Raw genomic sequence first — 25,686 nt, forward strand, 5'->3', positions numbered from 1 at the left:
ATTTCTGTATTTTATGAGTTCTAAATGGAAATCTTTAGTGAACTCATCCAATTTTGAAGTGACTCTGTAATTGATGAAAAAATAAATAAAAATTACTTGTACTGCTTTCATACAATAGGCTTAAATTTAACACCATAGCTTTCTCAATTAAAAGCATACTTGTCCTGTCGATGGTGCCTTTGTCTGTAGAAGTCTTCTTTTGAGAGCGGGGGCTGTGACAGGGATGGTGGTAATGGCATGAGAGGGGGCTGGGCACCAGGAGGGACCCAGGGGGGATTAAGCCCAGGTGGTCCAGGAGCATAGACAGGCTGAGGTTGGAAACTGATAGTAGGAGGAGGGATGAGACCAGGCCCTGAGCTGTACTGAGGAACATAGGGCTGTGGTACCGGTGGGTATAAGGCAGCTGGGTACACTTGAGGAATGGGTGCAGGGGGAGGAGCCGTTTGCATATGAGAGGAGGGATGCTCTCCTCTATTCCTGTACCTGAGAAGAAAAATAAAATTAAGAGTTAGGCCTCCTATAGTTTAAAGAGACAGACTCTAACACGTGAAAAGGTCTTACCAGTGTCTGTTTCCACCTCTGTGAGACTGGTTGGATCTTGTTGGGTGGCCTAACAGAGAGGAGACTCAGTTCAGTGGCTGTTTGATATAATCTTTAGATATTAAAAAGTCTAATATTAAATAAAGAAAACAGCTACCTGATGGATGATTTTGTCTTGCAGGCGGCAGGTGGCCAATGACAGGTAAGCTATAGCTCTGTGGCAGAGGCATTAAAAACCAGTTACATTTCAAAGGTTAATGTGTGCAGTTCTCAGATAGGTTTTTATCAAAATGTGATCTTAAATATACATATATTAATCGTCGTGAATTAACAGTTGAATAAAAATCTCCTAGTAAATAATAGTTTTATAGTTCATTTTCAGTAACAATTTGATGTTTAATCATTAAGTCAGAAAACAAACCGCCATTCCAAGCTACTTAGTATTACAATTTTCTACCCAGGAATGCCTGCTGTTCATTGTGGCCTTTTGCGGCACAAAGCCAGACTTTGCTTTTCAAACGTCATTTAACTGCTCTTCTGTTATCTACTTGTAAAGCTTCAAGGTTACACAAAGGAGTTTATTTCCACCAGATTTTTTAACAACTCTTCCAGCATTTCATAAAACTGCAGCAGCCTTAAAACTATTGGTTTTTAAGGTTTTAGGTATGGATCATGTTGGAATTAGAAGGGTTTCAGTCTTTAGAGAATCTCTGGGTAGTAGCATCAAACTTCAGAAACATCCTGACCAAGTCGGTTAAAGTCTTCATCATGATAGATTGAGCTAAAATCATCTCTCATTCCACCGATTGGGTGTCTTGACATTCAATATTTCTGAACCTAAAGCCTTTGAGATGAATAGTTTATTTGTTTGGTAATGTAAGGAGAAAAAAAAAAGTCCTGAGGAAAATGGGGCTTAATCACAACAAACGGTTGGCACTCAATTACAAGACTGCAACTTAAATGAGTTTTAATAGTAACTTCTAAAGATAAATCTAATCCATGAAAACACACCTCTGTATTGCAGTCTTTATTTAAAACTTTAAACTGTTATTAAATTTACTTCTAAAAGAGGGCAACAGCAAAACATTATGTAATGTAACTTCAAAGCCTAACAGATTAACCCACCTGTGATTTTCTTTCAGGGGTTCCAGAAGAAGGTCGGTTCACAGTAGGTTCTGGATCAGTGTCCCTAATTGAAAAAAAACCCCAAAAAAAACAGAATATTAAAAACTGTTGCATGTTTAAAACTCTTGTGGTTACAGACAAACGCACATCCTTGACTAAACCTACCCTGGTGGGGGTGGTTCGCCTCGCCTGTTTGAGACCACAGGTGAATGGCAGTCAGCAGCAGGGACTGGGGAGGCCTCCTTGTGTTCAGCAGCAGCAGCATGAGGAGGACTTGGAGTGGCAGGAGCTGTTGAGGCTTCAGGAGTAGATGGAGCAGTGGAGCTGGTAGAAACGTCAGGAGGTGCAGTTGTTGTGGTAGAAACGAGAGGAGGTGCAGTTGTGGCAGAAACGGGAGGAGGTGCAGTTGTTGTGGCAGAAATGGGAGGAGGTGCAGTTGTGGTAGAAACGGGAGGAGGTGCAGATGTTGTGGTAGAAACGGGAGGAGTAGAAGTGGTGCTGGCAACAGGAGGAGCAGAAACCAGAGGGGCAGCAGCAGACGGTTCAGCGAGTGGGACTTCTACTTTAGGAGGTACTGATGGTGCAGTTACTGAAGGGGGGTTAGCAGCATTGACCAGGAGGGGGTCCTGCTGTCTGGACTGCAAAGGCCTGACCAATTGTGGGCGAGGTGGAGGAGGAGCTGCATGTTGCAGCTGCTTCCGTCCATGTTTGGTGTATCCAGTCTCGTTCTTGAAGTTGTTCACAGCCTGAAATGATAAGTCAAGGTTTTACAGAATGTTTCAAAACAGTTTAAAGTACATCCACATAATGCCCTGAAAAGTTTTCAGCTAAATTCATTACCTGTCGGAGAAACTTGTTGGCAATGAGATTATCAGGTGAAACATCTGACTGTTTGCATGAGTAACAAATGTGCTCCTCTGAGTCCAGCAATGCAGTCCTGATACCTGAAAACAAGCAATAAACAATGAATTGTTAATGATCACCTTTCGTTAACCTGTTCAGCTGTGTTAGTAGAAGGTGAGGTAAACATCAAGACATCATAACAGACTAATGGGAAGAATTAAGAACTATAAAATCAATTATGTGACTTTAACTGTCTCAAGTGAGATAAATAAGAGACTCTAGAATTATTAACTAATTGGTCTGTTGGACCAATTTAAGGTTCTACTTTTGGTTTGACTTTAATGACTTTCAAATCAAGCAGGGATTATTCATGCTCAGATCTCTCCAACCAATACACAAAACTAAAAATACAGACTCAAACCAACACTAGGACAAGCCTTAATGCAGCTTTTCTGGTTACTGGTACAATCCTTACTTAACAGAATAACTGATAAAGCTAATTCAAATTTGTTTATTTCAGAAATACAAGTATATAATAAAGACAGTATATGTCTATTTAACATAAAACTGTCTGAAAAAGGGTGTATTGGCAGAAGCAAGAAGCCTATGATGCCCACCCCCCAAAGCCAATTAACATTGGACTAGAAAGCAAAGAAAAAAAGCTAAATAGATGGCTACCGTTTATAATACATACTAACATATGACTTTAGGAAAAAGTTATTATTCAACAAAAATTGCTTCTTTTTTTTTTTTTTTAGGAAAAAGGGAAAAAAAAGGCAAGGCACCCAATATCGTACTGCTTGTAATTGCATTCACATGTTTCATAACCTTTTATTGCATTATTCTTAAATATGTTTTTAAACCTTTTTAATGTTGTACAATCTTTTAGCTCCTGATCTAATTTGTTCCATACATCAATTCCAACAAAAGAAAAACAATGTTTTTACATTTGTTCTTGTTTTTTGGTTTTCTTAAGATTTTATACCCTCTGAGATCATAAGCACTGTCCCTGATCAAAAACAGACCCTGAATATGTACTGGCAAAAAAAATATTTTTTACTTTGATATTCATAAATTTAGCGGTCAACCAAATCTTTAAATTTTAATGTTTTTAAATGTACAAAAAATGTTTTGTATGCTCTCTATAAACTGCTTAATTTACATATAGCTCTATTTTGAATTATGAACAATGGGTTTAAATTAGATTAATAAAGTTACACATGTTGTGGGTGAAGTGCTGTTAGAACTTCATCTCTAATTCATATCGGTCCAGTTTTTATTGTAGAATAAAAAGGATTCTTTCTTTCAGAGTTAAACTAATCACATTACGGAGGCAGGGAGCAAGATAACACAAAACTAATGACAGAATGCGACTATTCATAAACTACAGATCAGTGTAACACTAGTAGGACATATAGCTGATAAACGACTCACAATCATCGCAGTAACTGTTTCCACAACAGGGTATGACTACAGCATCAGTCATCAGGTCATTGCAGATCGGACAGAGGAGTTCATCTGGGATCGGGTCTGAATCATCTTCTGATGACGACTGATCATTGGGAACGAATGGAGGTCGTTCCTTTTTCCCTTGAGCGTAAGCCTCCCTATTGAGAAATTTTTAAAATCATTTTAAGGGCTTCATTTGTGGCAAAATATTGACACAATGAGAAATAACTGATTTAGAATAAGTAAGGATGCACTTTGTGATCGGTATCTATTAATTTTTAAAACTAAATATGAGACATCAGCAATTCTAGGATTCCTATTCGAGATTTATGCATGCAGCTTCACTGGATCACATGCAGCCAACAAATGTACCAGACTACCAAAGGGGGGATGATGAACTAAAATTGTCATGTGTTTTAGAAAACGATAGGTGAACTGCTATTTGAAATGACTTCCTAGGATAGGAGGAAGAAAACTAACTACATCTAAAGAACACAAAATATCAGTATCAGTTATTGGCTAAAATTTCAACACCATGCAACCCTAAAAATAAAAAAAATAAATCAATGCATGACATACGCGTCTATGGCAGGTATAGCATATTCTCCAGTGCTTGTCAACATTGCTCCTTTGGCACTTGGGTCAGCTTTCACCATGAAGCTCTGCGGTATACCCTTACTGATCCTGACTGGTTTGGGCCCCTCCACACTTTTATCCTGCATCTAACAAAAAAATGCAAAACAAAAAACACTGCTGTTACAAATTTGACAACACCTTGATTCTTGGTAGAAAGTTGTGCGATAAAGAGTTGATATTACTTAATATGTTCAAAGCTTTTACTACCATTAGCAAGGGGCAATGCCGGATGTAGTGGCCAGACTTGTGACAACGATAGCAGGTATAATAAGGTGGTGGGGGTCCAACTGCTTTCTTGGAGTAGCTAAAGAAAAATTTCAACTTTAGTTAATCTCTACACACAAAAACAACTTTCAATCTAGATGAGCCTGGTTAAAAAAGAAAACAGTCCATTTACTGACTTGCTTGGATCATATTCATGGTTTGATTGAGTCATCATGGCTCTAATCTTGTCCTCCTCTGAAGCATTTGCATCAACCAGGTTTGGGGTCTAAAGTACATAATAATATGCAAATAATGAACCAGAAGGAAAATATAATTCTGTCCTAAAGTGACCACGCAAAAAAAAAAAAAAAAAACAGTACCTTAGCCAGCTGAGCAACAGTCAAAGAAGGGGAAGAATCCGTCTGTGGGGGAATCAAAATTATACAGATTAAAAATGTTAACTCATCCACCCGACACATTCTGGAAGATGATAGCCCACAGTTCACCACATCTGTGTCCAGTCCACTCAAGTGTTCACAACAGAAGCATATTTTCAACACATCTAACAGGCATGGATCCAACTTGACAATTAGCTGCCCTAATGGATGGCTGATAAATATATTAATCTGTAAACACTTTATAATTCATTCGTAAGTGTTAATTAAGCATTAATTACAGGTAAGCAAGGAACAAAACACAGTTTCTTGTCAAACGGTGATCGAAGCTGTTTAACATTTTCCTCTGGTGTTGCTTATATTCAACATTTCAGAGTATCTTTTATAACCTTGTGATCAAAATAAGCATTAGCAAACATATTTTAAATGTCCATACTTCATAAAATACACTTACTAAAGTGTTGACAGACAAATGAACACATCTGTACACAATTTATTAGCCATCTATAGAGGGGAGATTAATTGTAAAGTGATACCTATATATCTAAGCAATCAAACCAGAACTTCCATAATAAAAACTCTGCAGCCAAATGCTCAATATGCCCCAAAATATATATCTTTGAATTTCTGCCAAAAAACTTTCATATGGACAAAAACACTTCTATTTCCTTAAGTTTTAGAAGTTTTATGAATCAAACACTCAAAAAGGTAAATGTTTACCAAAGTTTTCATAAATTATTTGCTTTAAACTTATAATAGCCAACCAGCTTTGTATGAATTATGACCGTCCTTCACCAGCAAGCAAGATTAAGATTCCTGTTTCCGCAGCATTAGCAAGTTTTAAAAATTATTCATGAAGCTGCTGATGTTTACAACCACCACAATCTACAAATTTTCTTTTTTAATTCAATTTAAAAGAAAATATGAAAAAAACTTTACCATGTATTTGATAAATTAAATTAAAATAAGACAAAATAGGGAAGTTTTATCTGCCAGTCTTTCCTAAAAAAAAAAAAAAAATCTGTCTACTACAATGACGAAAATGTTAGTTACCTCAATTAGAATAAATTCTAAATTTCAGACAAAAACATAAAATCACCAAGTTTTACTATCAAAAAGGCTAAAAGTAAACAGACAAATAAAAACAGGGGTCAATAAGAGCAACAGCATTTAAAGAAAACCAATAAAATGAATAAAACTTTGCAGGATGCCTTGGAGGGAACACACAGGGATCTGGTGTAAGCGGTTCTGACACCGAACCACTAAACTTTATTGACAGGTTCTGCAGCTTACAGCACACACTACACCAGTCTGCTTCTCACTGCAGTAACCGCAGAAGACCTCCAGAAAATTCACAGGGCATTTGTCGCACTGAATACTTCTGAATAAATTGCGATTGTCTCACAACTTTACAAAATAATGGCCAGATTACAGCATATTATCAAAAAGAGCTTCACCTTAACCCCCTTTAAACAAAAAAAAAAATCTCATCCTCGTCATTTATAAATATAGAAAGGGGAAAAAAACGAAAAATGTTATAAAAATTATCTTAAAAGTAAAGAGGCTCAGCGGGGTAAAAGCTGAGGGTTTTATAGATTTTAAGGAGTATGTGCAGTCCATCCTTCATGCAAAACAGAATATATTCATGATGAAATTATACAAGACAAAACTGACAGAAGTGTTGGTGGAAAACATTTCAGCATATAACTTACACAACTTTAGTCTTTAAAGTGCATTCAAAATTAATAACAATTGATCTCAGAAACTTTAATTCCTTGGGCTTTTAAACCCCGTTAAAGTATTTTCACAGAAAACAACAATGACAAGAAATTATCAATACAAAAGTACCACATTTCTTTTTCTTCTTACAAATACCTTGAAACATTGGCCTTAAAGCAGGCTACAGAACCACTTCATTATGAAACACAGAAGAGTTCAAATATTTTAACTCTGGGAACAATTCAACAACCACTTCAATGCAGAGAAACAAAATGGTTAATTTGTTTCTTTAGCACTATTGTTTTTTGCTGCTACGTACTTAAAAATGGTCATTTCCAAAAATAGAAATAAAGCGTTACTTTCAGAGAAACAAATTATTTAATCTGTGGTGACAAGCCCTGGACAAAAAGACATGGAATAAACAAGGTTGGCATCAAGAACAGCAAAATATTGTCAACACAAAGTGAACAGAATATTCATTCAACTGGATTTTGGCTGACAGAATGTTCTCAAGAGAGATGACTAAAGCCAGACAGAGTGGGACAGAGAGAGAGGTGAGGAGGAGGACAAAGTGTTGTTCTGGGTTTGTTTTACATACGGGTATAGAAGATCCAACCCCAGCTGTTTCAGAACGATCTCTGCAAAAAACAAAAGGCGGAAACATCAGCTGATGACGAGTAATGCTTTGAACTGCAAATCACAAACCTTAAGAAAATAGCAAAAATAAAGAGGGTTTTTGGAAAACAAATACACTCACACAATGAACGTCCTGCCAGCAGGTTTCACTCCACCAATCGGAGTCCGGCGGACGATGACAGAAGAGTGTTTCGGGATGTGTGCCTCATCATCTGTGTACTCTTTGGAACACAAAAGCAATCAATAAAAACATAAATTCTTTAGACAGGCAGACAAATGGACATTTACCAGTATCAATAGCATGACAGAACTGGGAAACAAAAAAAATGTTCGTCCATCCGTCTGCCAAAACTGTGATGATACTGAAATGTTTTTCAATGTCCATTTTACACAATGGACCCATCTCAAATTGTATTTTTCAAAATGACACTGCATTACCAAAATCCATCTCCTGCCTATTCTATAAGTTATTTCAAGGTTGTTGATTAAAATTTTCTATTTTCTACCCATTTTCAACCAATCAAAACTGAACTGGACAAAAAATTGAGACCTGCAGGTAAAACTTCCTTGTATATATAAAGATACAAGCTGATTTCTCCTCTACAAAAATAATGTAGTATGGAGGAATTGAGCAGCATTCATAAGCAGCTGTGGCCATGAACACTGGTCTGGTATCTCTACAAATACGAAGGAAATTAAGTTTGAGATATCATATTAGATATCTCAAACATATATTAGATAACAAATCAAATTCCTTTACCTCTATTAGTCTATATATTTGACAACATCCTAAGCTCTTCAAATGATAAAATAGAGGATGTGGCAGCTTACATGGACATTATACCCATATTCCACAGGAGGTAGCGTGGAGCTATTTTGAGTTGATAAAAGGGCTGAAACAATCAGATTGACCTATTTTTGAAATAATCGCCAACTAATTTAGTAATTGATCAAACATTAACTAGAATATATAGACTTTAAAACATACCGATGCTGATCTAGAAACCCACTTATAGGAGGAAATGTACCAAATAGTAAAAATATGTATTAATATTTTACATTTAAGATCTTTAGTTCCCACTGGTTTAATTCTGTAAATAAATAAAAAACTTGTGTAATATCTGATTATTATTCGAAATAAGGAATGGAAATATCATGAAAGCTGTACAAAACAAAATTAATAAAATATTGTCCAAGTCTAAGATAATAGACATATTAATCAATTAGCAAAATAATCATTAGTTGCAGTCCTGGAAATAAGATCAGAAAAAATAAACACAGATAGGGTACAAAAAAGTTCTTGTGGAAAAATTCTTTAAAGCAAGAGTTCAATATTTTAATGACTACTGGTTTCCTCCACTCTTGTGTTTCTCAACATGAAATAATTTGTAAAATAGGCCACTTTCATGAAAGAAAAAAAAAACAAAAAACATTTCAAATACAATAATATACATATAAAATGTAGACCTGCTTTGAGACTTTTAATCAATTCTTAATCAAAAGCACAAATCACGATTTCTTTTTCCAACATGTTTTGCATGATAAATCTCTTAAGTTAACTAAGTAATGTGTTAACCAATTAAAAGTACCTTCTCGAGTCTGCGCATTGGTGATCTGCAGGTCGCAGTCTGTGGCCTTGAGCCGCTCCCGGGCCATTATCTGCTTCTTAAGCTCGCTAAGCGTAATATGCAGCCCATCGAAAGTGACTGTGTTATAGTCCAGTTTGGAAGAAAACTTATAATGAACACACGACATTTTTCACAGGTCTACTTATAACCTCAAGCACAGCTAAATGAAAAAAACAGATCTGTTATGTAATAAAAAAAACAGCGTCAACACTGAACACATGAGGCTAAATGTTTAATTTGTAAACCTTTCAGTTTGCTGAAACACTCTTGACAAAATAAATTGCTAAAATGAGGAAAGGCTCAACTCGAAGAGGAAAACAGAGCCTTTTTCAAATAAGTGCCAAAGAAAAACGTATGAAGGATGAGGCCAAAGGGCCAACGAGAGGCACCGCGCGCCCCGCCAGTCCTTTAAAGTTCATTAAATCATTTCGTAATGCCACCAAATCCAAGATTGTCCATGCAGAACAGTGTATCTCTGTTATGCTGTTTTATAAATGAGACCAAGTCCTTGGTGAATTGTCCTTGAGGGAAAGCTCAAAGCGCCGTAAGCCGCTCAGGCAGCAGCAGCAGCGGCCCTTAGCTTTCCTGAGCCAAAGTCTTTTCTGGTGCAGTCCCTTTTTATTCGAAGACTAACGAATCCCGCAAAAAGTCCCGCCCGAAGAAAACAAAAGAAGAAGAAAAACTCCCGAAGAATAGTCTTTTCACGATACTATCCGATCCTGAAATGTCTTTCTGAAGTCGTTGGTTGCGTATATTTGCAAACTAGCATGGTCCTCAACACATTGCAACACACCAACGGCCTAACAAAAGCAAACAGCTAGCAGCCGGGTCCGCAGCCTCGCGGTCTTCTCAATCCGTCCGTTACACGAATAAGGAGAAAATGGTTCACTTCGACGATAATTTCCTCGAGAAAAAACAAAAAAATGGAATTATCAAGATTACTATTCACTTTTAATCCATAAAATCCATTTCATAGGTCAATGGTCCTCCAATCCTCGCTGTTTCATCAAAATGGCGTCAGACGGAACCGGAAGTAAGAAGCGTTCGGTTGTGGCGGAAATGAAATTGGATTTGAGAATGACGCCACACATTTCTGAAACCCAAATAGTAAAAATCGTTTATTTCCGCCCCTCTTTCTGAGAAAAATGGGTGCTTTAATCCAACAAATAATTACAAAAATACGGAAGCGCCTTTGGCTAAAAAAATAAGAAACTACAAGAAAGACTATTTATTTATTTATTAATTTATGTATCCACCTTACTTTTCTCTTTTTATATATATATATATATATATATATATGATAGATAGATAGATAGATAGATAGATAGATAGATAGATAGATAGATAGATAGATAGATAGATATACATATATTGAATATCTTTTTAAAATATCTTATGTGTTTCTTGTGTGTTTCTTGTGTTTTTATTTGTGAAATGTTTTTATTTGTGAAATGTGAATGTGTGTGTGAAAGGTGTACTACTACTGCACAAAAATTGCCCATACTGGGACAAATAAAAGCTACTGAACTGAACTGAATTTACATGTATATATTTATATTGTCATAAAAAAATCAAGCAAAAAGATCAAATATTACACTCTCATCAACAAAAAAGTTTTGATACTTTGTATGAAAAGGAGCTCAAGGAGCATTGATTGAGTCTGTAAAGCATTGGTTTGAAAAAAGGACAACAGATATTTTTCTCATCCCAATAAATAATTTTGAAATTAGACAGTCTTCAATAAAAAAAAATCAGAGGTGTTAACTAATTAACCTAATACTTTATCTTACTATGAATTCTTCTAAAAAGAAAAAGATTTTTCATTAACCCTTTATCCATTAAAGAAATGTACGTTTAAATAAACCTTTTAAAACACAATGAACCACAGGGGTTTTATCTATGGTTTAGTAAACTGCTTTCTAACCATTGACCACCTTTTACACACCTTCTATTTGCATAAACTTATTTGCTCACATTGACTCGTAAATTCTATTGGAATCAGGAATGTTTCTAGTATTAGGCACTATAGGAATAAGTAATAAAAAGGATAGGAGAAACTATCTTCAGAGATAAATGGTAGAAAGTCTTTGAAAAAAATAATGTTATCCGAAAAAGACAGTTATGTATGATTTTACAAATATTGACTCCCTGAAATCTGAAAGTTAAGATGCAAAACAACAACAACAAAAATTGCACATGTTTTTTCTGTTTTCTCTCTCGAGTGAAATGTCTTTAATAATGTGAGCTTCCTGATGTTTGTTGTTCCAGCGGTGTGGCCTTTGGCATAAGCCCTATGGGGTTTCTGTCCAATCTTATTTTATTGATGTATTCTGAGTTTCTATTTCGATTTGTGAAAAATAAATAAATAAATATAAAAAATATAAAGAAATAGGAATGTGAAGGGGTAGGAAAAAATAACTTACTTCTTCATACCCGTGTTAAGACAAAAACGCATAAAGCCATTATATATGTCATTAATCCTAATGTTTGCATTTTTTCCTGGTTTGTCTGAAATAAAGTTATTTATTATTCATTATGCTAAAAGTCTATGATAAGTGTATGTTGGCTGGCACCTTGCCTTACACTGATACCCACTAAAATTTAATTGATATACATTGAACACAAAAACTTGGTCTTTGTATTTGCACAGGAAACTAAAATGGTTAAAAAAATGTATGAATGGTAAAGAATAACCTTCAATTTTATAAACATTAACAATAACAGATTTTCTTAGATTTATTAGATTATTCATACTGAGAGTGACAGTTGCTCTTCATCTCTCTTCATCTTCATCTAAGGGCAGCTAGGGATACAGTGCAGATTATCACCACCAGCATGTGATTGATTGAAGGAAATGTGAAGCACTTTGGAGTCCTTGGAGTTCATAATAATTATAAGATATTTACTGTTTTTAATTCCATAAAATTATCTCATGCTTTTATAGAACATAATTTTCTACACCAGTCATTAAACTAATTCATTTCTTTTAAATCTTTTTTTCCTTTGCCAGCTGAATACAGCCATACCAATTGCTCAGTTAAAATGATATATGAGGTAACTAATTCTTTAATCAAAGCTCTGCAGTTTCTCGTTCTTTTTCTTCTTGTAACACATTTTTATGATCTGAGACATAAAATAAAAAATCAATTTACTTGGCTTTACTCCAGCAAATACAACAGTTCTTATCAGTGAATTTGCTGATAATAATATTCTTATTTAGAAGCTGCTCTTAACTTTCTATAATCCTTCATTTTTATCATAATTTTTTAACTCCTGTGACTAAATTAACTGAAGATGAATCAATAATATGAATCCAATCACATCCCCCCTAAATTCTACCCTAAGGTACAATAAATCTCTATTATATCTCACTCTAATAAAGATAGGAAAACTACACATGGCATCTTTTAGACTTACTTCAGAAAGGAAAAATATAATTCAAAAGCCAAAGATCAGCAAACAGACATATAAACACTTGGAGGTACCTATCCATTATAAGTCAATCCTGCATTAGTTGTTTTTTTTTTTGAAAGGTTAGCAGTATAGTTTTTCAGAAATACATTATCTTGTAGAGATTCATAAAACAATGTAAAATGTATTGCAAACTACCAAGCTTGATGCTTTCTGCAAGGAATTACTTTAGGCTCAGCCAGTGTTATTTTTCTGCTGTTGAAAATAATGAAACGTGAACTCAAAGTATGGTCAGACAGTCCAAAAGGTGCTCATTATGGTGTTGTCAGCTCTAATATTGCATTATTTTATTCTACACTGCCACAATGATTTTATCTGTGTCGGCCACTGCTGCTGCCATGGTAATCTGCCTCGTTTCATTGCCTGCCTGCTGTGAAGAAGATGTACACTTTGTCCTCTGAAGCGGTTTGTTCCGCCCCGCTGCGATCTGTAACACAGGTTATTCATGCACGCTAACACGCAAAGCTCTGATATTTCTCTGGTGCGCAACATCAATTATTTCTCAATAAATGCTTGTTCCTATGGTCATATTTGCTTGTGGTTGGGACACATGTTTCCTTGTGACTAAAGCAAGGACAGATATTTGAATCTTTACTCTCAAACACAAAGACACACTTTCTGCAACAGAAAAGCAACAACTGTTTACATTGATCCATATGGATATTTTTTGACACCCTGTGTATTTATAGGCTTTATTTTGATGTAAACAAGGACTCAGTTACAGTCAAAATGTCTGACACTTTGATTCCATGTATGCAGCGCTCACTTAGCTGAACACACTCAGACACAGTGAGAGAGGCAGAAAGTTGTGCTCTAATGCACATAAAGGGTTTTCGATTTTGAACATGTAGGACACAAAAAAAAGAGGACAGGAACAAGACCTAGTTATATAACTGTCAGGTGTATGGATGTCTACATCCTTAGGGTACATTTAGCTTTGTTGGCGTCATCGCTGTTTTTCTATACTATTTAGAATGTAATTTTTTTGTTCAAGTAAATAACAGTGTTGATGAAATAGATGGAACAAAAAAGATAAGAGTTTGGTTTTGGAACATCTGCAAAAAACGTACAATTCACCGTGAGCAGGCCAGCTGACAGCTTTGCTAAGGCCCGGGACAACAAAAGTCTTTTTGCTGGCTCTGATGGGAATCATTCTTCTGCAATTCCATTCCTGGACCTGTTCCTGACTCATCCTCAGTTTATTTTTAATATTTATTCACAAAATTCATCAAGCCTTTAGTGTGATCTTCACTTTTTGTCTTTTTTTCTGTGCTCCTGACTTCTGAAAACCTGACATTCTTAGTTTGCAGCGAAACAAAGTTTAAAAGTTGCAGCCCGCCGTTGTCCTGGTGAAACCATTTTTATGTTGGGGGGGATTCTAATGGCCCTTTATTTAAAGAAATCATACGACATATACCTAATGCAGATACATTTACATATTTAGTTACTTAGTTAGTTAAATATTTAGTAACTTATATTTAGTTACAAAATATTTTTATCACAAATATTTTCAGAAAAATTACTTCTGCTTGTATTTTAAATGGTCAGAGTGTCAATTTTGGGTCCCCCTCTATCCTGGGCCTGGGACAATTGACCCCTTTGTCCACTCCTGTTGGCGGGTCTGACCGCGAGAGAAGTAAACCAACACAATCCAAAGTTTAATTGTTGTCATTGTTATTATATTTTGCCTGATTTAAACTGATGTTAAGTCCCATCCAAATAAATAATATTAGTTTCAACTTTCATAGATGAAAAGGCAGAAAAAAGTAATACACTAGTTAGCTAGGATTAAGTCATTTGTTAACAGTTGAAACTGTGTTTTCATTGCAAAACTTTTTTTGCTAGAAGGTTCTTTACTTTGCTTTCTTTCCCTTTTTTTTGTTTTGTTTTGTTGCTGCTTATCCATCAGGGTCCTGGTATCTCTCTCCAGCAGTCTATGCGTGAAAGGCATAGTACACCCTGGAAAGGGCGCAAGTCCATCATAGGCCAATAAATACAGACAACCATACCACAATTCACACCTAAGGGGAACTTAGACACTCCAGTTAACCTAACAGTCATGTCTTTGGACTGTGGGAGGAAGCTGGAGTACCAGGAGAGAACCTATGCATGTATAACAAGTGAGCTGTGCGTGGCGTTTCTGTTAACCAGAAGTAATACATTTGATTTACTTGTATTTGTTAAACAGCTCATGCTTTCCATTTCTGTACATAAAAGACACATAGCCACTGTTTTCTGCCTGTCTGTCATTAAATAAGACTAAACAATGCAATTTTATAGGTCAGTTAAACTTACCAGGGATTTTATGTTCTCTAAATGAATAAGTTTACAGCAATTTTAGTAGCGTCAGGTGAAAGAAGTTTAGAACTTTAGTTAGTCTATTTGGTAAGCTTTCCACATGCTTCCTAGAATAGTAAGATAGCAAGTAAACTTTATTTATGTAGCACCTCTCACAGTAAAAAAATGTACAAAGTGCTTTGCATAGTGCAAATTAAATCTATCTGTATATCTACATCTTTATTTTCTCTCTCGCTCTCAAAAAAAAAAAAAAAAAAAAAAAAAAAATATATATATATATATATAACTAGAACACAGTTTGCTGGGATAGTCCTCCTGGCAGAACTGGTTGAACCAAGTTAGGTTTGCAGGTTGCCTTATTAACTTAGACCTCTACAGTTCTTTCTATAAGACTGAGATCAGGACTCTGTGATGACAGTTTAACTGTAGTATAGCGTATGGCTCCCTTAACCCAGTCTTTATAGCTAAAGTTGAAGGTTGGTTGAGGTCCTTTTAGAAGACTCTTTTGTATCCAAACTTAAAGTTCCTGGTTGAGGTCTTGAGTTGTTGTATCAGTATATCCAGATAATGTTGTTTTTTCTTCCTGATGCCATTTATGTTTTTTAAATGCACCAGTTCGCCCTGCAGCTAATTGCCCCCACATCATGATGGTTCCGACTCTGTATGTCACAGTTGGGATTGAGGTCTCAGAATTAAAAGCATCCCCAGTGTTTCATTAAATATAATGACGATCATTATGTTCACCAGAGTTAGGCTTTGTCCTTGAATGCATATGCAAACTGTTGCTTGCCTTCTCATGTTGCTTTTGGAACAACCTTTCAGGCCAAGTTGCTGGAGGGCTTCTTTCATGCTGGATAGTAAAACACCTTTCCAACATTTTTTGTTTTATGTTCTGTTGGTGATGTTGTGCACATGTCACATCAAAACACTTTATCTCTGAGATACAGAACTTGTCTTTGTTTTAAAAGTTACTGTGGTCAGAAATATAATTGGTTTTTAAACTTGTATATGTCCCGGAACAGTCGGTGATAGAAATGAATGGTGTACATTCAGGAAACTGGAAGTTGTATCCAAGGATTAATCAGACTTTGAAGGTCAAACACTGTATTCCTGATGTCTTGACTGCTTGCTTTAATTTCTCATAACCTCATACATGTTTGAGCCATAGTAGTCTCTTAATGTAACTGATGTGTTGTATATTAAACTAGAGGAAGCTTATAAAATACTGTCATCATCTGGGGTTTTTCAAAAAGTTTAATGGCATAACAATCTAAACGTATGTAAACCTTTAAAATCCACAAAAACAATGATTAAACCTTTGTCATTATTCTGGTATTTAGCAAAATAGGACAGAAAAATGAACATTTTGATTAAGGATGTCAGAAAGTAAGAAAATAGGGTGTTGTGTCCTTTAATGAAGTAAGTAAACATCTGTTTCTGTTGACTCTTGCTGTAATAAAGTAAAATGGTTCAGTCTGAATCTGAAATAATCTACCAACAGAAGAAAAGAAAAGTCTCCACTGTCCTTGAACCACGAGGAAGACTGTCTCCCCAGTTTGGCCCCTCTCAGACAGGTGTGGTCCTTCTATTGGACACACAGTTTCCCGGCAACATGTCTGTGTTGTGAGTTGCGGTTGCTAAATCCTCCTCAGCCATGTCAATCTTGCTTTCCTTCAGAGGTGAGTTTAAGGCGTACAAAAGAAACTCTGATCCCATCATAGTGGCGACTTTAGATTCATTGGGGACGCTGGGATCCTGGTCACGTACCCCTGATGTTTGGTAGCCATGTGTGGTTGAGTCTGCCATGCTGTGGTTGCTCCTGTAGCTGTAGCGTCGGCTGCGGTTCTGGTAGTAGCGGTTGCGGTAAGATAAGTTTCGGGAGATGGGTGGCTTCATAAGCGAGGGCCGGCCTTTGGTGCGAAGCTGCCTGTGCTTTTCTATAAACACATGCACTGCCAGGACACCCACCATCTCAGCCAGCACAAACGACAGTGCCCCGAAGTAAAATGACCAGCCATAGGAGTAACTCTTCTTGTTGTCGCTCTGACTGGGGTCTCCTGAGTTGGCTGATATGTACACAATGATGCCAATTATGTTACTAAGACCTGTACAAGAGAACAGAACAATGGGTTAAATTTTTTAGCAATACAATTCTGAAAAAGAGTTCTCATTCACATTTACCGACCTTTACACTAATATAGCTCAATAAAATTTGATGCAAAGAATTGCTTCAAGGGGGTCACCTAATATACAAACAGGGTCTATTTCTATAACCTGAAGTTCAGGGATGTGGACAAGCTTAAAGCAGGATTGCTGCAGGCGGATCATCTGTTTATATGATGAAGGAGGGACAACAACAATTATTTAATGTAAATATCCTACTAAACATCTACTGGCGTTTAGCTGGTGCTAACCCTCTGAGGACTACAGCGTTTTCCTGTTTCCTGGTCTGGTTGATGAAGGTAAACTCTCATCCCTGTGTGCCTCTGTGCTATTTACAGACACATAATAGACTAAATAAATGCTGGATTAATCCTGGTTCATTTTTTCTTGGAAAACTAAAAACGAAACACAACAAAATAATAATTAAAAGCTTTTCGGACAGCAACCAGCTAGTCGGCATCATTAATGATGTTAATCCCCTCCGAAATTGAGGGAGAATAACTACATAGTTGTATCCAGCAGATAGCTATCCTATTTTACCCAACAGGTTAATAATCTATCATTAATTTGAACTATTTATTTAAGAGACCTTTCTGAAAAAAACGAGAGTGGGAAAAACTGGGTCACGGTATCCGATGCCTTCTCCTTCTCTCCTCTTTCTCCTTCCTTTCCGTTCCTTTTTGAACCCCAGACTTTGGGGCACTGCATTTTTTGTTGTTACCACACTGCTGTTTATTTACACATATTCTTGTTAATTAGTTTCTTTCGTTATCACTATTTAAATGATGTGCATGTTGCATTTAAGCCCCGGTACGAGCAAACTGCCGGTGACAGACTGGGAGACCTGATGCGATGCAGGACCAAACAATTTATTGCAATTTCACAGTGGGTGGTGGGTGTCAATATATTTATGATTTGTTTCACTGTTTACTGCTGAAAAATGGGAGAGAAAATGAAAATTATTTATTTTACTGCTGAATTTTCTTTTTATATTTGAAAAATATAGCGGGACAAATCTTTTCTTCTTCTTTTGCCCCCCCATTCAAGGGCCCTTAGAATTGTCCTAACTTTTCTCCCCAATACGGCGCCCCTGCGTCAGGGTCGTTGTTGGCCTGGCTATCCTCACTCCCTATCACCATGCAGGGGATCAAAACATCTGGCCTGTTTAGCCAAGCGAACAACGAACCTAACAATTCCTCTTTAGAGAGGCATGGACCAGTTTCGGGAATTTCAGGCCAACAGCGACCTCAACGACTCCCCATTACTAAGGGGTGGACCTGTTTTTAGTTACATTTGCATGTTTTCAAACCATAATAAGGCTCTTGTTGTGCTACCCTATAAAGCCTGGAACTCAACGCTACTCCAGACATTTGGAATTGAGAAAGCTTTCTGGATGGGAAGCGAAATGTCTTCCAACTTGGAAAACAAGCCCAGTGTTGTTTTTTTTACTTTTTGGGAATTAAAGCAGGATTTGGTTATGAAACAATCATTCTAACTTGGAATATCTACCAAAACATTCCTATTTATGAAATCTAACAGACGGAGAAAGGAGAGCTTTAATCAGGGAAGCAGACAAAACACCCAAACCTAGAAGATCTTAAGACATCCACAGCTAAGGTGGAGTCTAATTTTCTACCTATTTTAAATTTTTTGGTGTCTTTCACTTCTATATTTTGGTACGAGTTTTTTTCCTCTATTTTTTTTATCTTCTAATTGTATATTTTGATAAATTAAGGTTAGTTTAGAGTTTATGTTACATTTTATACTTTATTCTATTCTGCATCTCGTAATTTAGCTTTTCTTCTCTTTTTGAATTTCACTGAAGAATTCATCCAAAGTCATAGTTAAAGGCAGCCATTGTTAAAAGAAAGTCATGATGAGTTCGACTTAAATGTTTTCTGCAAGCCATACACAAATATAACCTTTTGCTCTGAATGCAAAACGGTATTTGTTGTGAAAAAACAACCACATCATCCCATTATGGAACATGATGGTGGCATCATTATGCTGTGGGAAAAATATTCTTAGGAGAGTTGCTAAGGGTCAATAGAGTTAAATACACAGCTGAAATAGAAACATAACTGTAACAGGTGGCAAAAACCTTGAGACTTGGGTAGAGATTCATCATCTGGCAGGACAAACATCCAACATCCAACTACAATAGACTGATTTGGATTGAATTATATTCATTTTTTACGATGGCCCAGCAAAAGCCCAGATCAAACTTGATCAAGAATCTGGAGCAAGACCTGAGCAAAGCATTAAATCAGTGACGATTCAGTGATTTCAGTGATTTCAGACAAGCACCACAGGTTTATATTTTCAGATCCAGCGTAATTTTCCCTTTGAAATGATACATTATCCTGACGTGGTCAAGCAAAAATTGTAATTACTTTAAAGGGATTTCATTTAAGTAAGTTTAATCAAAAGGGGGTAAAATACATATTTAGCTAATTGTTTTGTTCAAAGGAGCACCAAAACCAATAGAAGAACCTTAAAAGCAGCATAAAACATATATTTTCTTTTTAAATTTAACATCCAGCCAAGATGGCAGTTCATTAGCCTTAGCCTGGATTTTATTTCTATATACTTTTTTTTTTACTTAGTTTAAAATAAGCTAAGAAAAAAAACTGTGTTTCCCTGTGTGGTGTGTGTCTGACCTGCAGAGACAAACAGAATACCAGCGGTGAGAATGACATTGTAGCGGGACTTGTAGAACTCGCTTGCAGCGACACACAAACCCCCGAGAAAAAGTAGCCCCACACTGAGGATCGGGAAGAGGCTGGAGGCTCGGACTGCCCCTGAAGAGAGACGTTTGGGGGTATTGAAAGCATTTGAGTCAGCTATTTAAAGGTAAGATGGCACTGTTAGACATGCTAATCTGTTACTTACTTAGTAAATACTCTGCAGCATCCTGCTCATAGTCTGCATCATCAGGGAAGTGATCAATATCTTTACAAACACCTTGAAATATTCCTGAAAGACAAAGAAAAAAAATACTAGTTGTAACAAATAGATTCTCATATATGGTGGCTTAAGCTAACAGTTTTCCTGATCATAAGATGACCTCTTTTAATTTTTCCTATTTCTTATATTCAAAATTTACTGACACGCTTCTACTCTTTTAATCTAACACAGTTAAAGGAAGAAGAGGAAAGATGTGAGTGGAAAAGCTAACATCCACTCTGTCTTATCGTGGTGTGGATCAACATAGAAAGCAAAGCTCAGCTTAACACAAGCTTCCAGCTGTCACTGAGTCATGCTGTTCCTGTCAACATTTACACACACAGGAATATATTGACAAATCTGTCTCTAACTGCCATCTCGATCGATTAGAAGGTAAATTTACCCTTCCTGGTAACCAGAACACAGATAATGACAGTGGATACAATACAGCCGCAGAGAGAAGCTCAGACTCTGCACTGAACTTTTCATTTTACAACCTCAAACTTTTATGTATTTCATTGGGGATTTTTATTCATAAGCAACAAAGTGCATGTGTCATCATGTACTGTTTTAACCAAGAGGAAAATAGGCATCATTCAACTATTTAGGCATCACTAAAACTGGAGTTATAAAGCAGAGCTGGAACAAAACAAAAGCAAAAACATCACATATGACCATATAAAAAAATGCACAGCAACATTATAATTCTAAATGTTTGAATGCAAAGTAAATTGATTTTGCAGTGAATTACACTAAACAACACATCAAGCATCCCTAAAGCATGATGCTGCAAAAACAAAGTGGAGATAGTGAATTTTAACACTGTAGAAGTTCAAAGTTCAGAGTTTGTTTCATCTGATTCTTCCACATGTTTGCTGTTTCCTCCATGGCTTCAACAATACCTTTACTTTGACATGGTTTTCCTTAAATGGTTTGATGAATAATGGCTGTAAAGTAAAAAGATTCCCCCATTTGTTCTATAGATCTTAACAGCTCTAGAGCCACCTTGCTGCTCCTCTGTTTACTGTTCTCCTCTCCAGCGAGGCGGCTGCGTCTTTGCGGCTTCGCAGAGGTCAAAGTATTATTTTATATTTGATACTCATGAGACCACCAACTGAAAAGCTCTATCTGCCTGCTGTGTTTCTTTGTCTCCATGTTGCCAGTTGTTCACTAATGTCCTGTTACAAACTCTTGGGCCTTCACAGAAAAGCTGGATTTAAACAGAGAGTCACTTTTAACGATAGATGTATTATTAGAAATTAGAGGCTATTGGAAGTTGAACTTCAGAATTCTGTTTAGGGATATCAGAGTAGAGGGGGTTAAAAAAATATATTCTACAATTTTTTTGACTTTGTGAAAGATGCATATTAATAATTTTACCTCTACATCAATAAGCAGCAATATGAATTAATCTCCAATATAAAATTAGAATACAACCAATTAATTATTATTATTAGGGGAAAATGTTCAAGGGGTGTGGATACCTTGAAAGGTAGTTTATGTCTTCCTACTCAACTTCTAGAATAGCTAGTGTATCTTTCAGTATCTGGTTTATAAATGACTTTTTTCAAATTAAAATTGTTTTTTAACAGCAGCGTTTAAAGATGAAAATAATAACTAAGCTTATATGTAGGAAAGGTAGATATTTAACAACAAAGACAAGTAAAATCTTTAAAACATTTCATCTCAGCTACTGATTACTCTGCCTGTTTGTGGCTTTCATTGACTCACACTGACACACAAAAATACTCTCGCACACGATGTTGTAAAAAGCATTGACGTTCTTTACTAAAGAGTTGCCTCTCCATTAAACCACTTTGGAGCTGAGTGAGGGAGTAGCTGGACATAGCCTCAGAATAAAAGAGAGTGAGCATTTAATTTAGTCTGGAAGATTACTGGATCATTCAGTGGATGTTGGAGTATTGGAGGGGAAAGGCTGTTACCAAACATGAATAAATAATGAAAAATATGACTTCCATCAATTTTTGACCCACTATTAAATGTCTGTGCTGTTTTCTTCTGCAAGATGAATCCCGATAAATTATTCCATTCAATGAAAAATGAATAGATCAAAGATTGAATCTGGGATGCACTGCAGGGAAACACTTCAAATCATAAACTTCAAGTATGACTCATAATTCCTAAAAAAATATATTTTTTCCAGGGACATAAAGATTTGCAAACAAACAAGCGACCTTAAATCGATTTTAAACATTTATTTGCACTTTGGAAAAAAAAAGATTTTTATTACAGCTTTACTTTCACAATGAAATGTGGCATCAGGCTTTATGCTGCACTTTTTTAATGGAGAAAATGTTTTATTACTATTATTATAATTATTGTTGTTATTATACAATGCTCTGGCCATAATAAGCTCTTACTTAACTAATCTTTTTTTCACTATTGCGTTTTATTTATTTCTTTTGCACATTTACAAGCATAAATATTGTTTTTCATTTAAAAACTCCTTTGGCCACATTTAAAGGAAGACGACGGCTCAGGTATTCCCATTCTTTGTGAACTAACAGAAGGTCTGACGTAGGTTATAATAAAATGACTGTCACAAACACTTGCAGTTTAGAAAGCTTTTGTGTTAGAAAATTCTGCTACAAGAAAAACCAAGCAGAGGTTGTGCATTGTGGTAGATGGGATCCTCTGCATGCAGCTCTCAATAGATTAAACACATTATCAAACTCCAATTAAATAAATATAAAATGATAACTATTGTCTGTTGGGTCTACAGTCTAAGCCTAAATAAACCAGAATAATTACCCCCCCTACACACGTTATTGAATGTATTAAAATAGTAACAAAAAAAGTTTAAATCACTTCCATCGTAGAAAAAATTGGGTTGACTTTACTTTAAAAATATGCAAACTTGTTGCCTAAAATAAAAACTTTATAAATACATTTTTTTGAACTTTTAGTGCAAATTATACATACAGTCTGCACAACTTCTTAATAGTCGTAATACTGATTAGCTCTTTTTGGGGAGCCAGCCTTTAGAGCTTATTTGCTTGCATGGAGAATACAATAATTTCCCAAGCTACCTTTCTTGTTTCCTATTATATTATTTGATGTAAATCATGCAAATTTTCATTTGCAGTTTCATAAGGTTTATTATCCAGGACACTGAGACTCTGTATGTGAAAAAGCATTGATGCCTGAGCTTAACCCATTGTTCTACCTCTTAGAAAGTCATATATTCTATAACAGAGGAAGGAAACATTCCTCATATGCCATTATTCTGCAGCTTCTGCATGATTCCCTGCACCAACACACCTGCATCAAAAGGATAAATTATTTTCTCGATTTGCAAGCAAGTTTGGCATAGGGCTGGTGATTAACCTTTTATTTATTTTATTTTTTTGCATGCAGAAACTGCAGGACAGTAGTATCGGAGACCAACGTTACAAAACCCCTTTTCTATAGTATTAAATAGATCCCATTTAGATCGTCCAGTGAGATTACTTTAGTAATCTTATTTGGCATGTGCACATTATAGACTAACTTAATTTGGACTTTACTGTTGTAGATGCGTTTGTTGTTTACATCTTTTAACAGCTTTTTGTGTGTTTTCAATATTTTTCAGCAACAATCATTCAAATTAAATAATGTTAATAAAGTTTTGCGCCTATATTGAGTCCTACCCTCGGTGCAGCAGGTCCTCCAAAGCCCAGAGTGGGTCAGGACCTCCTCGTTTTTATGGACGGTCTCGTTGTCGTTCAGGTTCTTGGAGCGGCACATCCCACGGGAGTAAAGCCAGTAGTCTGTGCCCACTGCGATGGTCATGAGGCTGAACGCGCAGAAAGCCCCCGCCGTGGTGAGAAGCATCATCATCCCCCTGTTACAAACCCTCATGGTGGCTTTTTTCCCCCACTTCTTCAAACCGAGCAGCTTCACCTAAAGATGCACCATTTCAGGACTCAGAGACCGATTAGAACTGGTGCCAAATGTCTCATCTGTGCGTAACTCCAGTTGGATGAAGGACGCACGGGTTTGGAAAGCGTTGCCATTTGCAGGCAGCGCAAAACTCAGAAAGTTGGGTCCCCGGGTCTGATGGCAAAGAAGAGGAACAGATGTTGCTCTTGCTGAAGCGAAATGGAAAGTTGATAGAGGAAAGTCTGTCCTCAAATAACAGAACCGAGTGATAACCCCGCCTGCCAATGAGGGGGTGTGTGTGGGTGGGTGGGTGTGCTGCTGGGTCACAAAGTCCAGATGAGCTCTGCATCATGGAGAACAGCAAAGAAGAAGCAAATTAATACTGAAACAGTTTCTAAAGTTCTAAAATCAGTCCATCATATGCTGCAAACATTTGTTTCATTCTTGTTTAGATAGAAAAAGACAATTAGAAAAAGTTAGAAAATAAAAGAAAGAACATTCACACCTCTAGAAACTTTCCAAATTTTGTTTCATTATAGGGAATCCTAAAATTTGGTGTCTATTATTGGGACCATAGATGCATTTTAAAAATACAGACCTAAAAAAAGTGTGATTTGCATTAGAATCCACAATTAAGGCAGCTTAAATAATTTCCTTGGGAAGTAGTAGGAGTAGAAGAGAGTATCGTCTAACATATGTATTTCTACCTTTGAAAAAACTGTTTTGTGAAGGCCTCCTAGGTTCCTTAGAGCAATGATTCTCAAAATTAGGGTCAAGGATAAATTTGGTCTTGGGATCCTCTACAGAAATCAAACTAAACAAAAAAACTGATCATGATGAAGCACAATTATATTAAAGATATTAAAAACTCAATTAGAAATGGACAAAACCAAACACATAGGTTGTTGGTGCTGTTTTTATTTCTACTATACTTTTGTTGCTATGGTCAATAGTTTGTAGTTTTGTAGTTTGTGTTTTTTGTTGTTTACTTTTTGGAAATGCCAATAGTTTGGGCCATGACACCATGGTGGAAACGTTTTTCGTGTCAGAAGGCAAAACGTTAAGGAACCTCTGCATAAGAGCACATTAGTGTACAAACTACATCATCAGGATCAAGTCATACACTAGAGAGGTCAGGGAGAAAGTTGTTGAGATGTTCAAAGCAGAGTTTGGTTATAAAGCAACATCTGAAGCAAACAGGACGATTTATTTTTGTGAACTCGACAAATTCGTCCTTTATCAGAACAGTGTTTAAAAGAAAAAGAAAATACATTGGATGCAGGTTGCATAGGGGACAGAGGAATGCTAAAAGTATCTGGAAGAATGTGCTCTAGTTGGTTGAGATCAACATGTGAACACGTGTCCAACATACAAGTGTGGAGGAAAGAAGAGCATTTAGGAATGCACCATCCCCGTGCTAAAGAACAGTGCTGGCAGTACTATAGTGTGGAGATGTTCCTCATTTTCTACAGTTTTTCTCAATCTCAAATTTTCCACTGTCTTATTAAAGGTGTGCCTTGGATTGATGCTTTTCTATAACAAAGGTAGGAGAGCTTGTCAGGTATGATGAGCAACTGGCTGAAACTAATTAGCGAACTACGGCGGTTCAAAGAGAAACCTGGTGAGAGGCTCCGTAAAGACTTCACCTCAGGGTGGAGGTTTATCTTCCAGAAGGATGATCTAAACATGAAGCGAGAGCTTCGACACAATGGTTTGAATTATATTTCTGTTTTAGAATCAGTTATAGTTTA

General features: G+C 36.3%; 2 protein-coding genes across 2 annotated transcripts in view; both read right to left on the minus strand.

The window, feature by feature from the left end:
* Nucleotides 1-9,302, minus strand: part of LOC107086420 (E3 ubiquitin-protein ligase RBBP6-like) — a 15,856-nt gene extending 6,554 nt beyond the window's left edge. Inside the window, exons 1-15 of the mRNA XM_015377349.1 lie at nt 9,137-9,302; nt 7,669-7,768; nt 7,510-7,549; nt 5,178-5,219; nt 4,995-5,083; nt 4,801-4,897; nt 4,537-4,679; nt 3,943-4,115; nt 2,506-2,609; nt 1,831-2,411; nt 1,666-1,729; nt 698-755; nt 562-610; nt 160-483; nt 1-64 (exon numbers count right to left, since the gene is read on the minus strand). The exon at nt 1-64 is cut by the window's left edge and continues 44 nt beyond it. Coding sequence (XP_015232835.1) covers nt 1-64; nt 160-483; nt 562-610; nt 698-755; nt 1,666-1,729; nt 1,831-2,411; nt 2,506-2,609; nt 3,943-4,115; nt 4,537-4,679; nt 4,801-4,897; nt 4,995-5,083; nt 5,178-5,219; nt 7,510-7,549; nt 7,669-7,768; nt 9,137-9,302 — 2,094 coding nt within the window. The remainder of the gene's footprint in view (nt 65-159; nt 484-561; nt 611-697; nt 756-1,665; nt 1,730-1,830; nt 2,412-2,505; nt 2,610-3,942; nt 4,116-4,536; nt 4,680-4,800; nt 4,898-4,994; nt 5,084-5,177; nt 5,220-7,509; nt 7,550-7,668; nt 7,769-9,136) is intronic.
* A 7,028-nt stretch (nt 9,303-16,330) lies between these two features.
* On the minus strand, nt 16,331-24,057 carry LOC107086415 (voltage-dependent calcium channel gamma-3 subunit-like). The gene is made up of 4 exons (XM_015377343.1): nt 23,704-24,057; nt 20,000-20,083; nt 19,768-19,908; nt 16,331-17,049 (listed from the first exon to the last, which is right to left on the minus strand). Exons 1-4 carry the CDS (start codon nt 23,912-23,914, stop codon nt 16,511-16,513), a joined length of 975 nt encoding a protein of 324 aa, XP_015232829.1. The 5' UTR covers nt 23,915-24,057; the 3' UTR covers nt 16,331-16,510.
* Nucleotides 24,058-25,686: the final 1,629 nt, after the last annotated feature.

This window comes from Cyprinodon variegatus, unplaced genomic scaffold (assembly GCF_000732505.1).
Source record: "Cyprinodon variegatus isolate N-32 unplaced genomic scaffold, C_variegatus-1.0 Scaffold152, whole genome shotgun sequence".
Taxonomy (NCBI): domain Eukaryota; kingdom Metazoa; phylum Chordata; class Actinopteri; order Cyprinodontiformes; family Cyprinodontidae; genus Cyprinodon; species Cyprinodon variegatus.

Coding starts and splice junctions, on each gene's coding strand:
- LOC107086415 (XM_015377343.1), bottom strand. CDS start 23,914: ATGAGGGTTTGTAACAGGGGGATGATGATGCTTCTCACCACGGCGGGG. Junction 20,084..23,703: donor GAGGACCTGCTGCACCGAGG/GTAGGACTCAAT, acceptor TTTGTCTTTCAG/GAATATTTCAAGGTGTTTGT. Junction 17,050..19,767: donor TATTCTGTTTGTCTCTGCAG/GTCAGACACACA, acceptor TCTCTTGTACAG/GTCTTAGTAACATAATTGGC.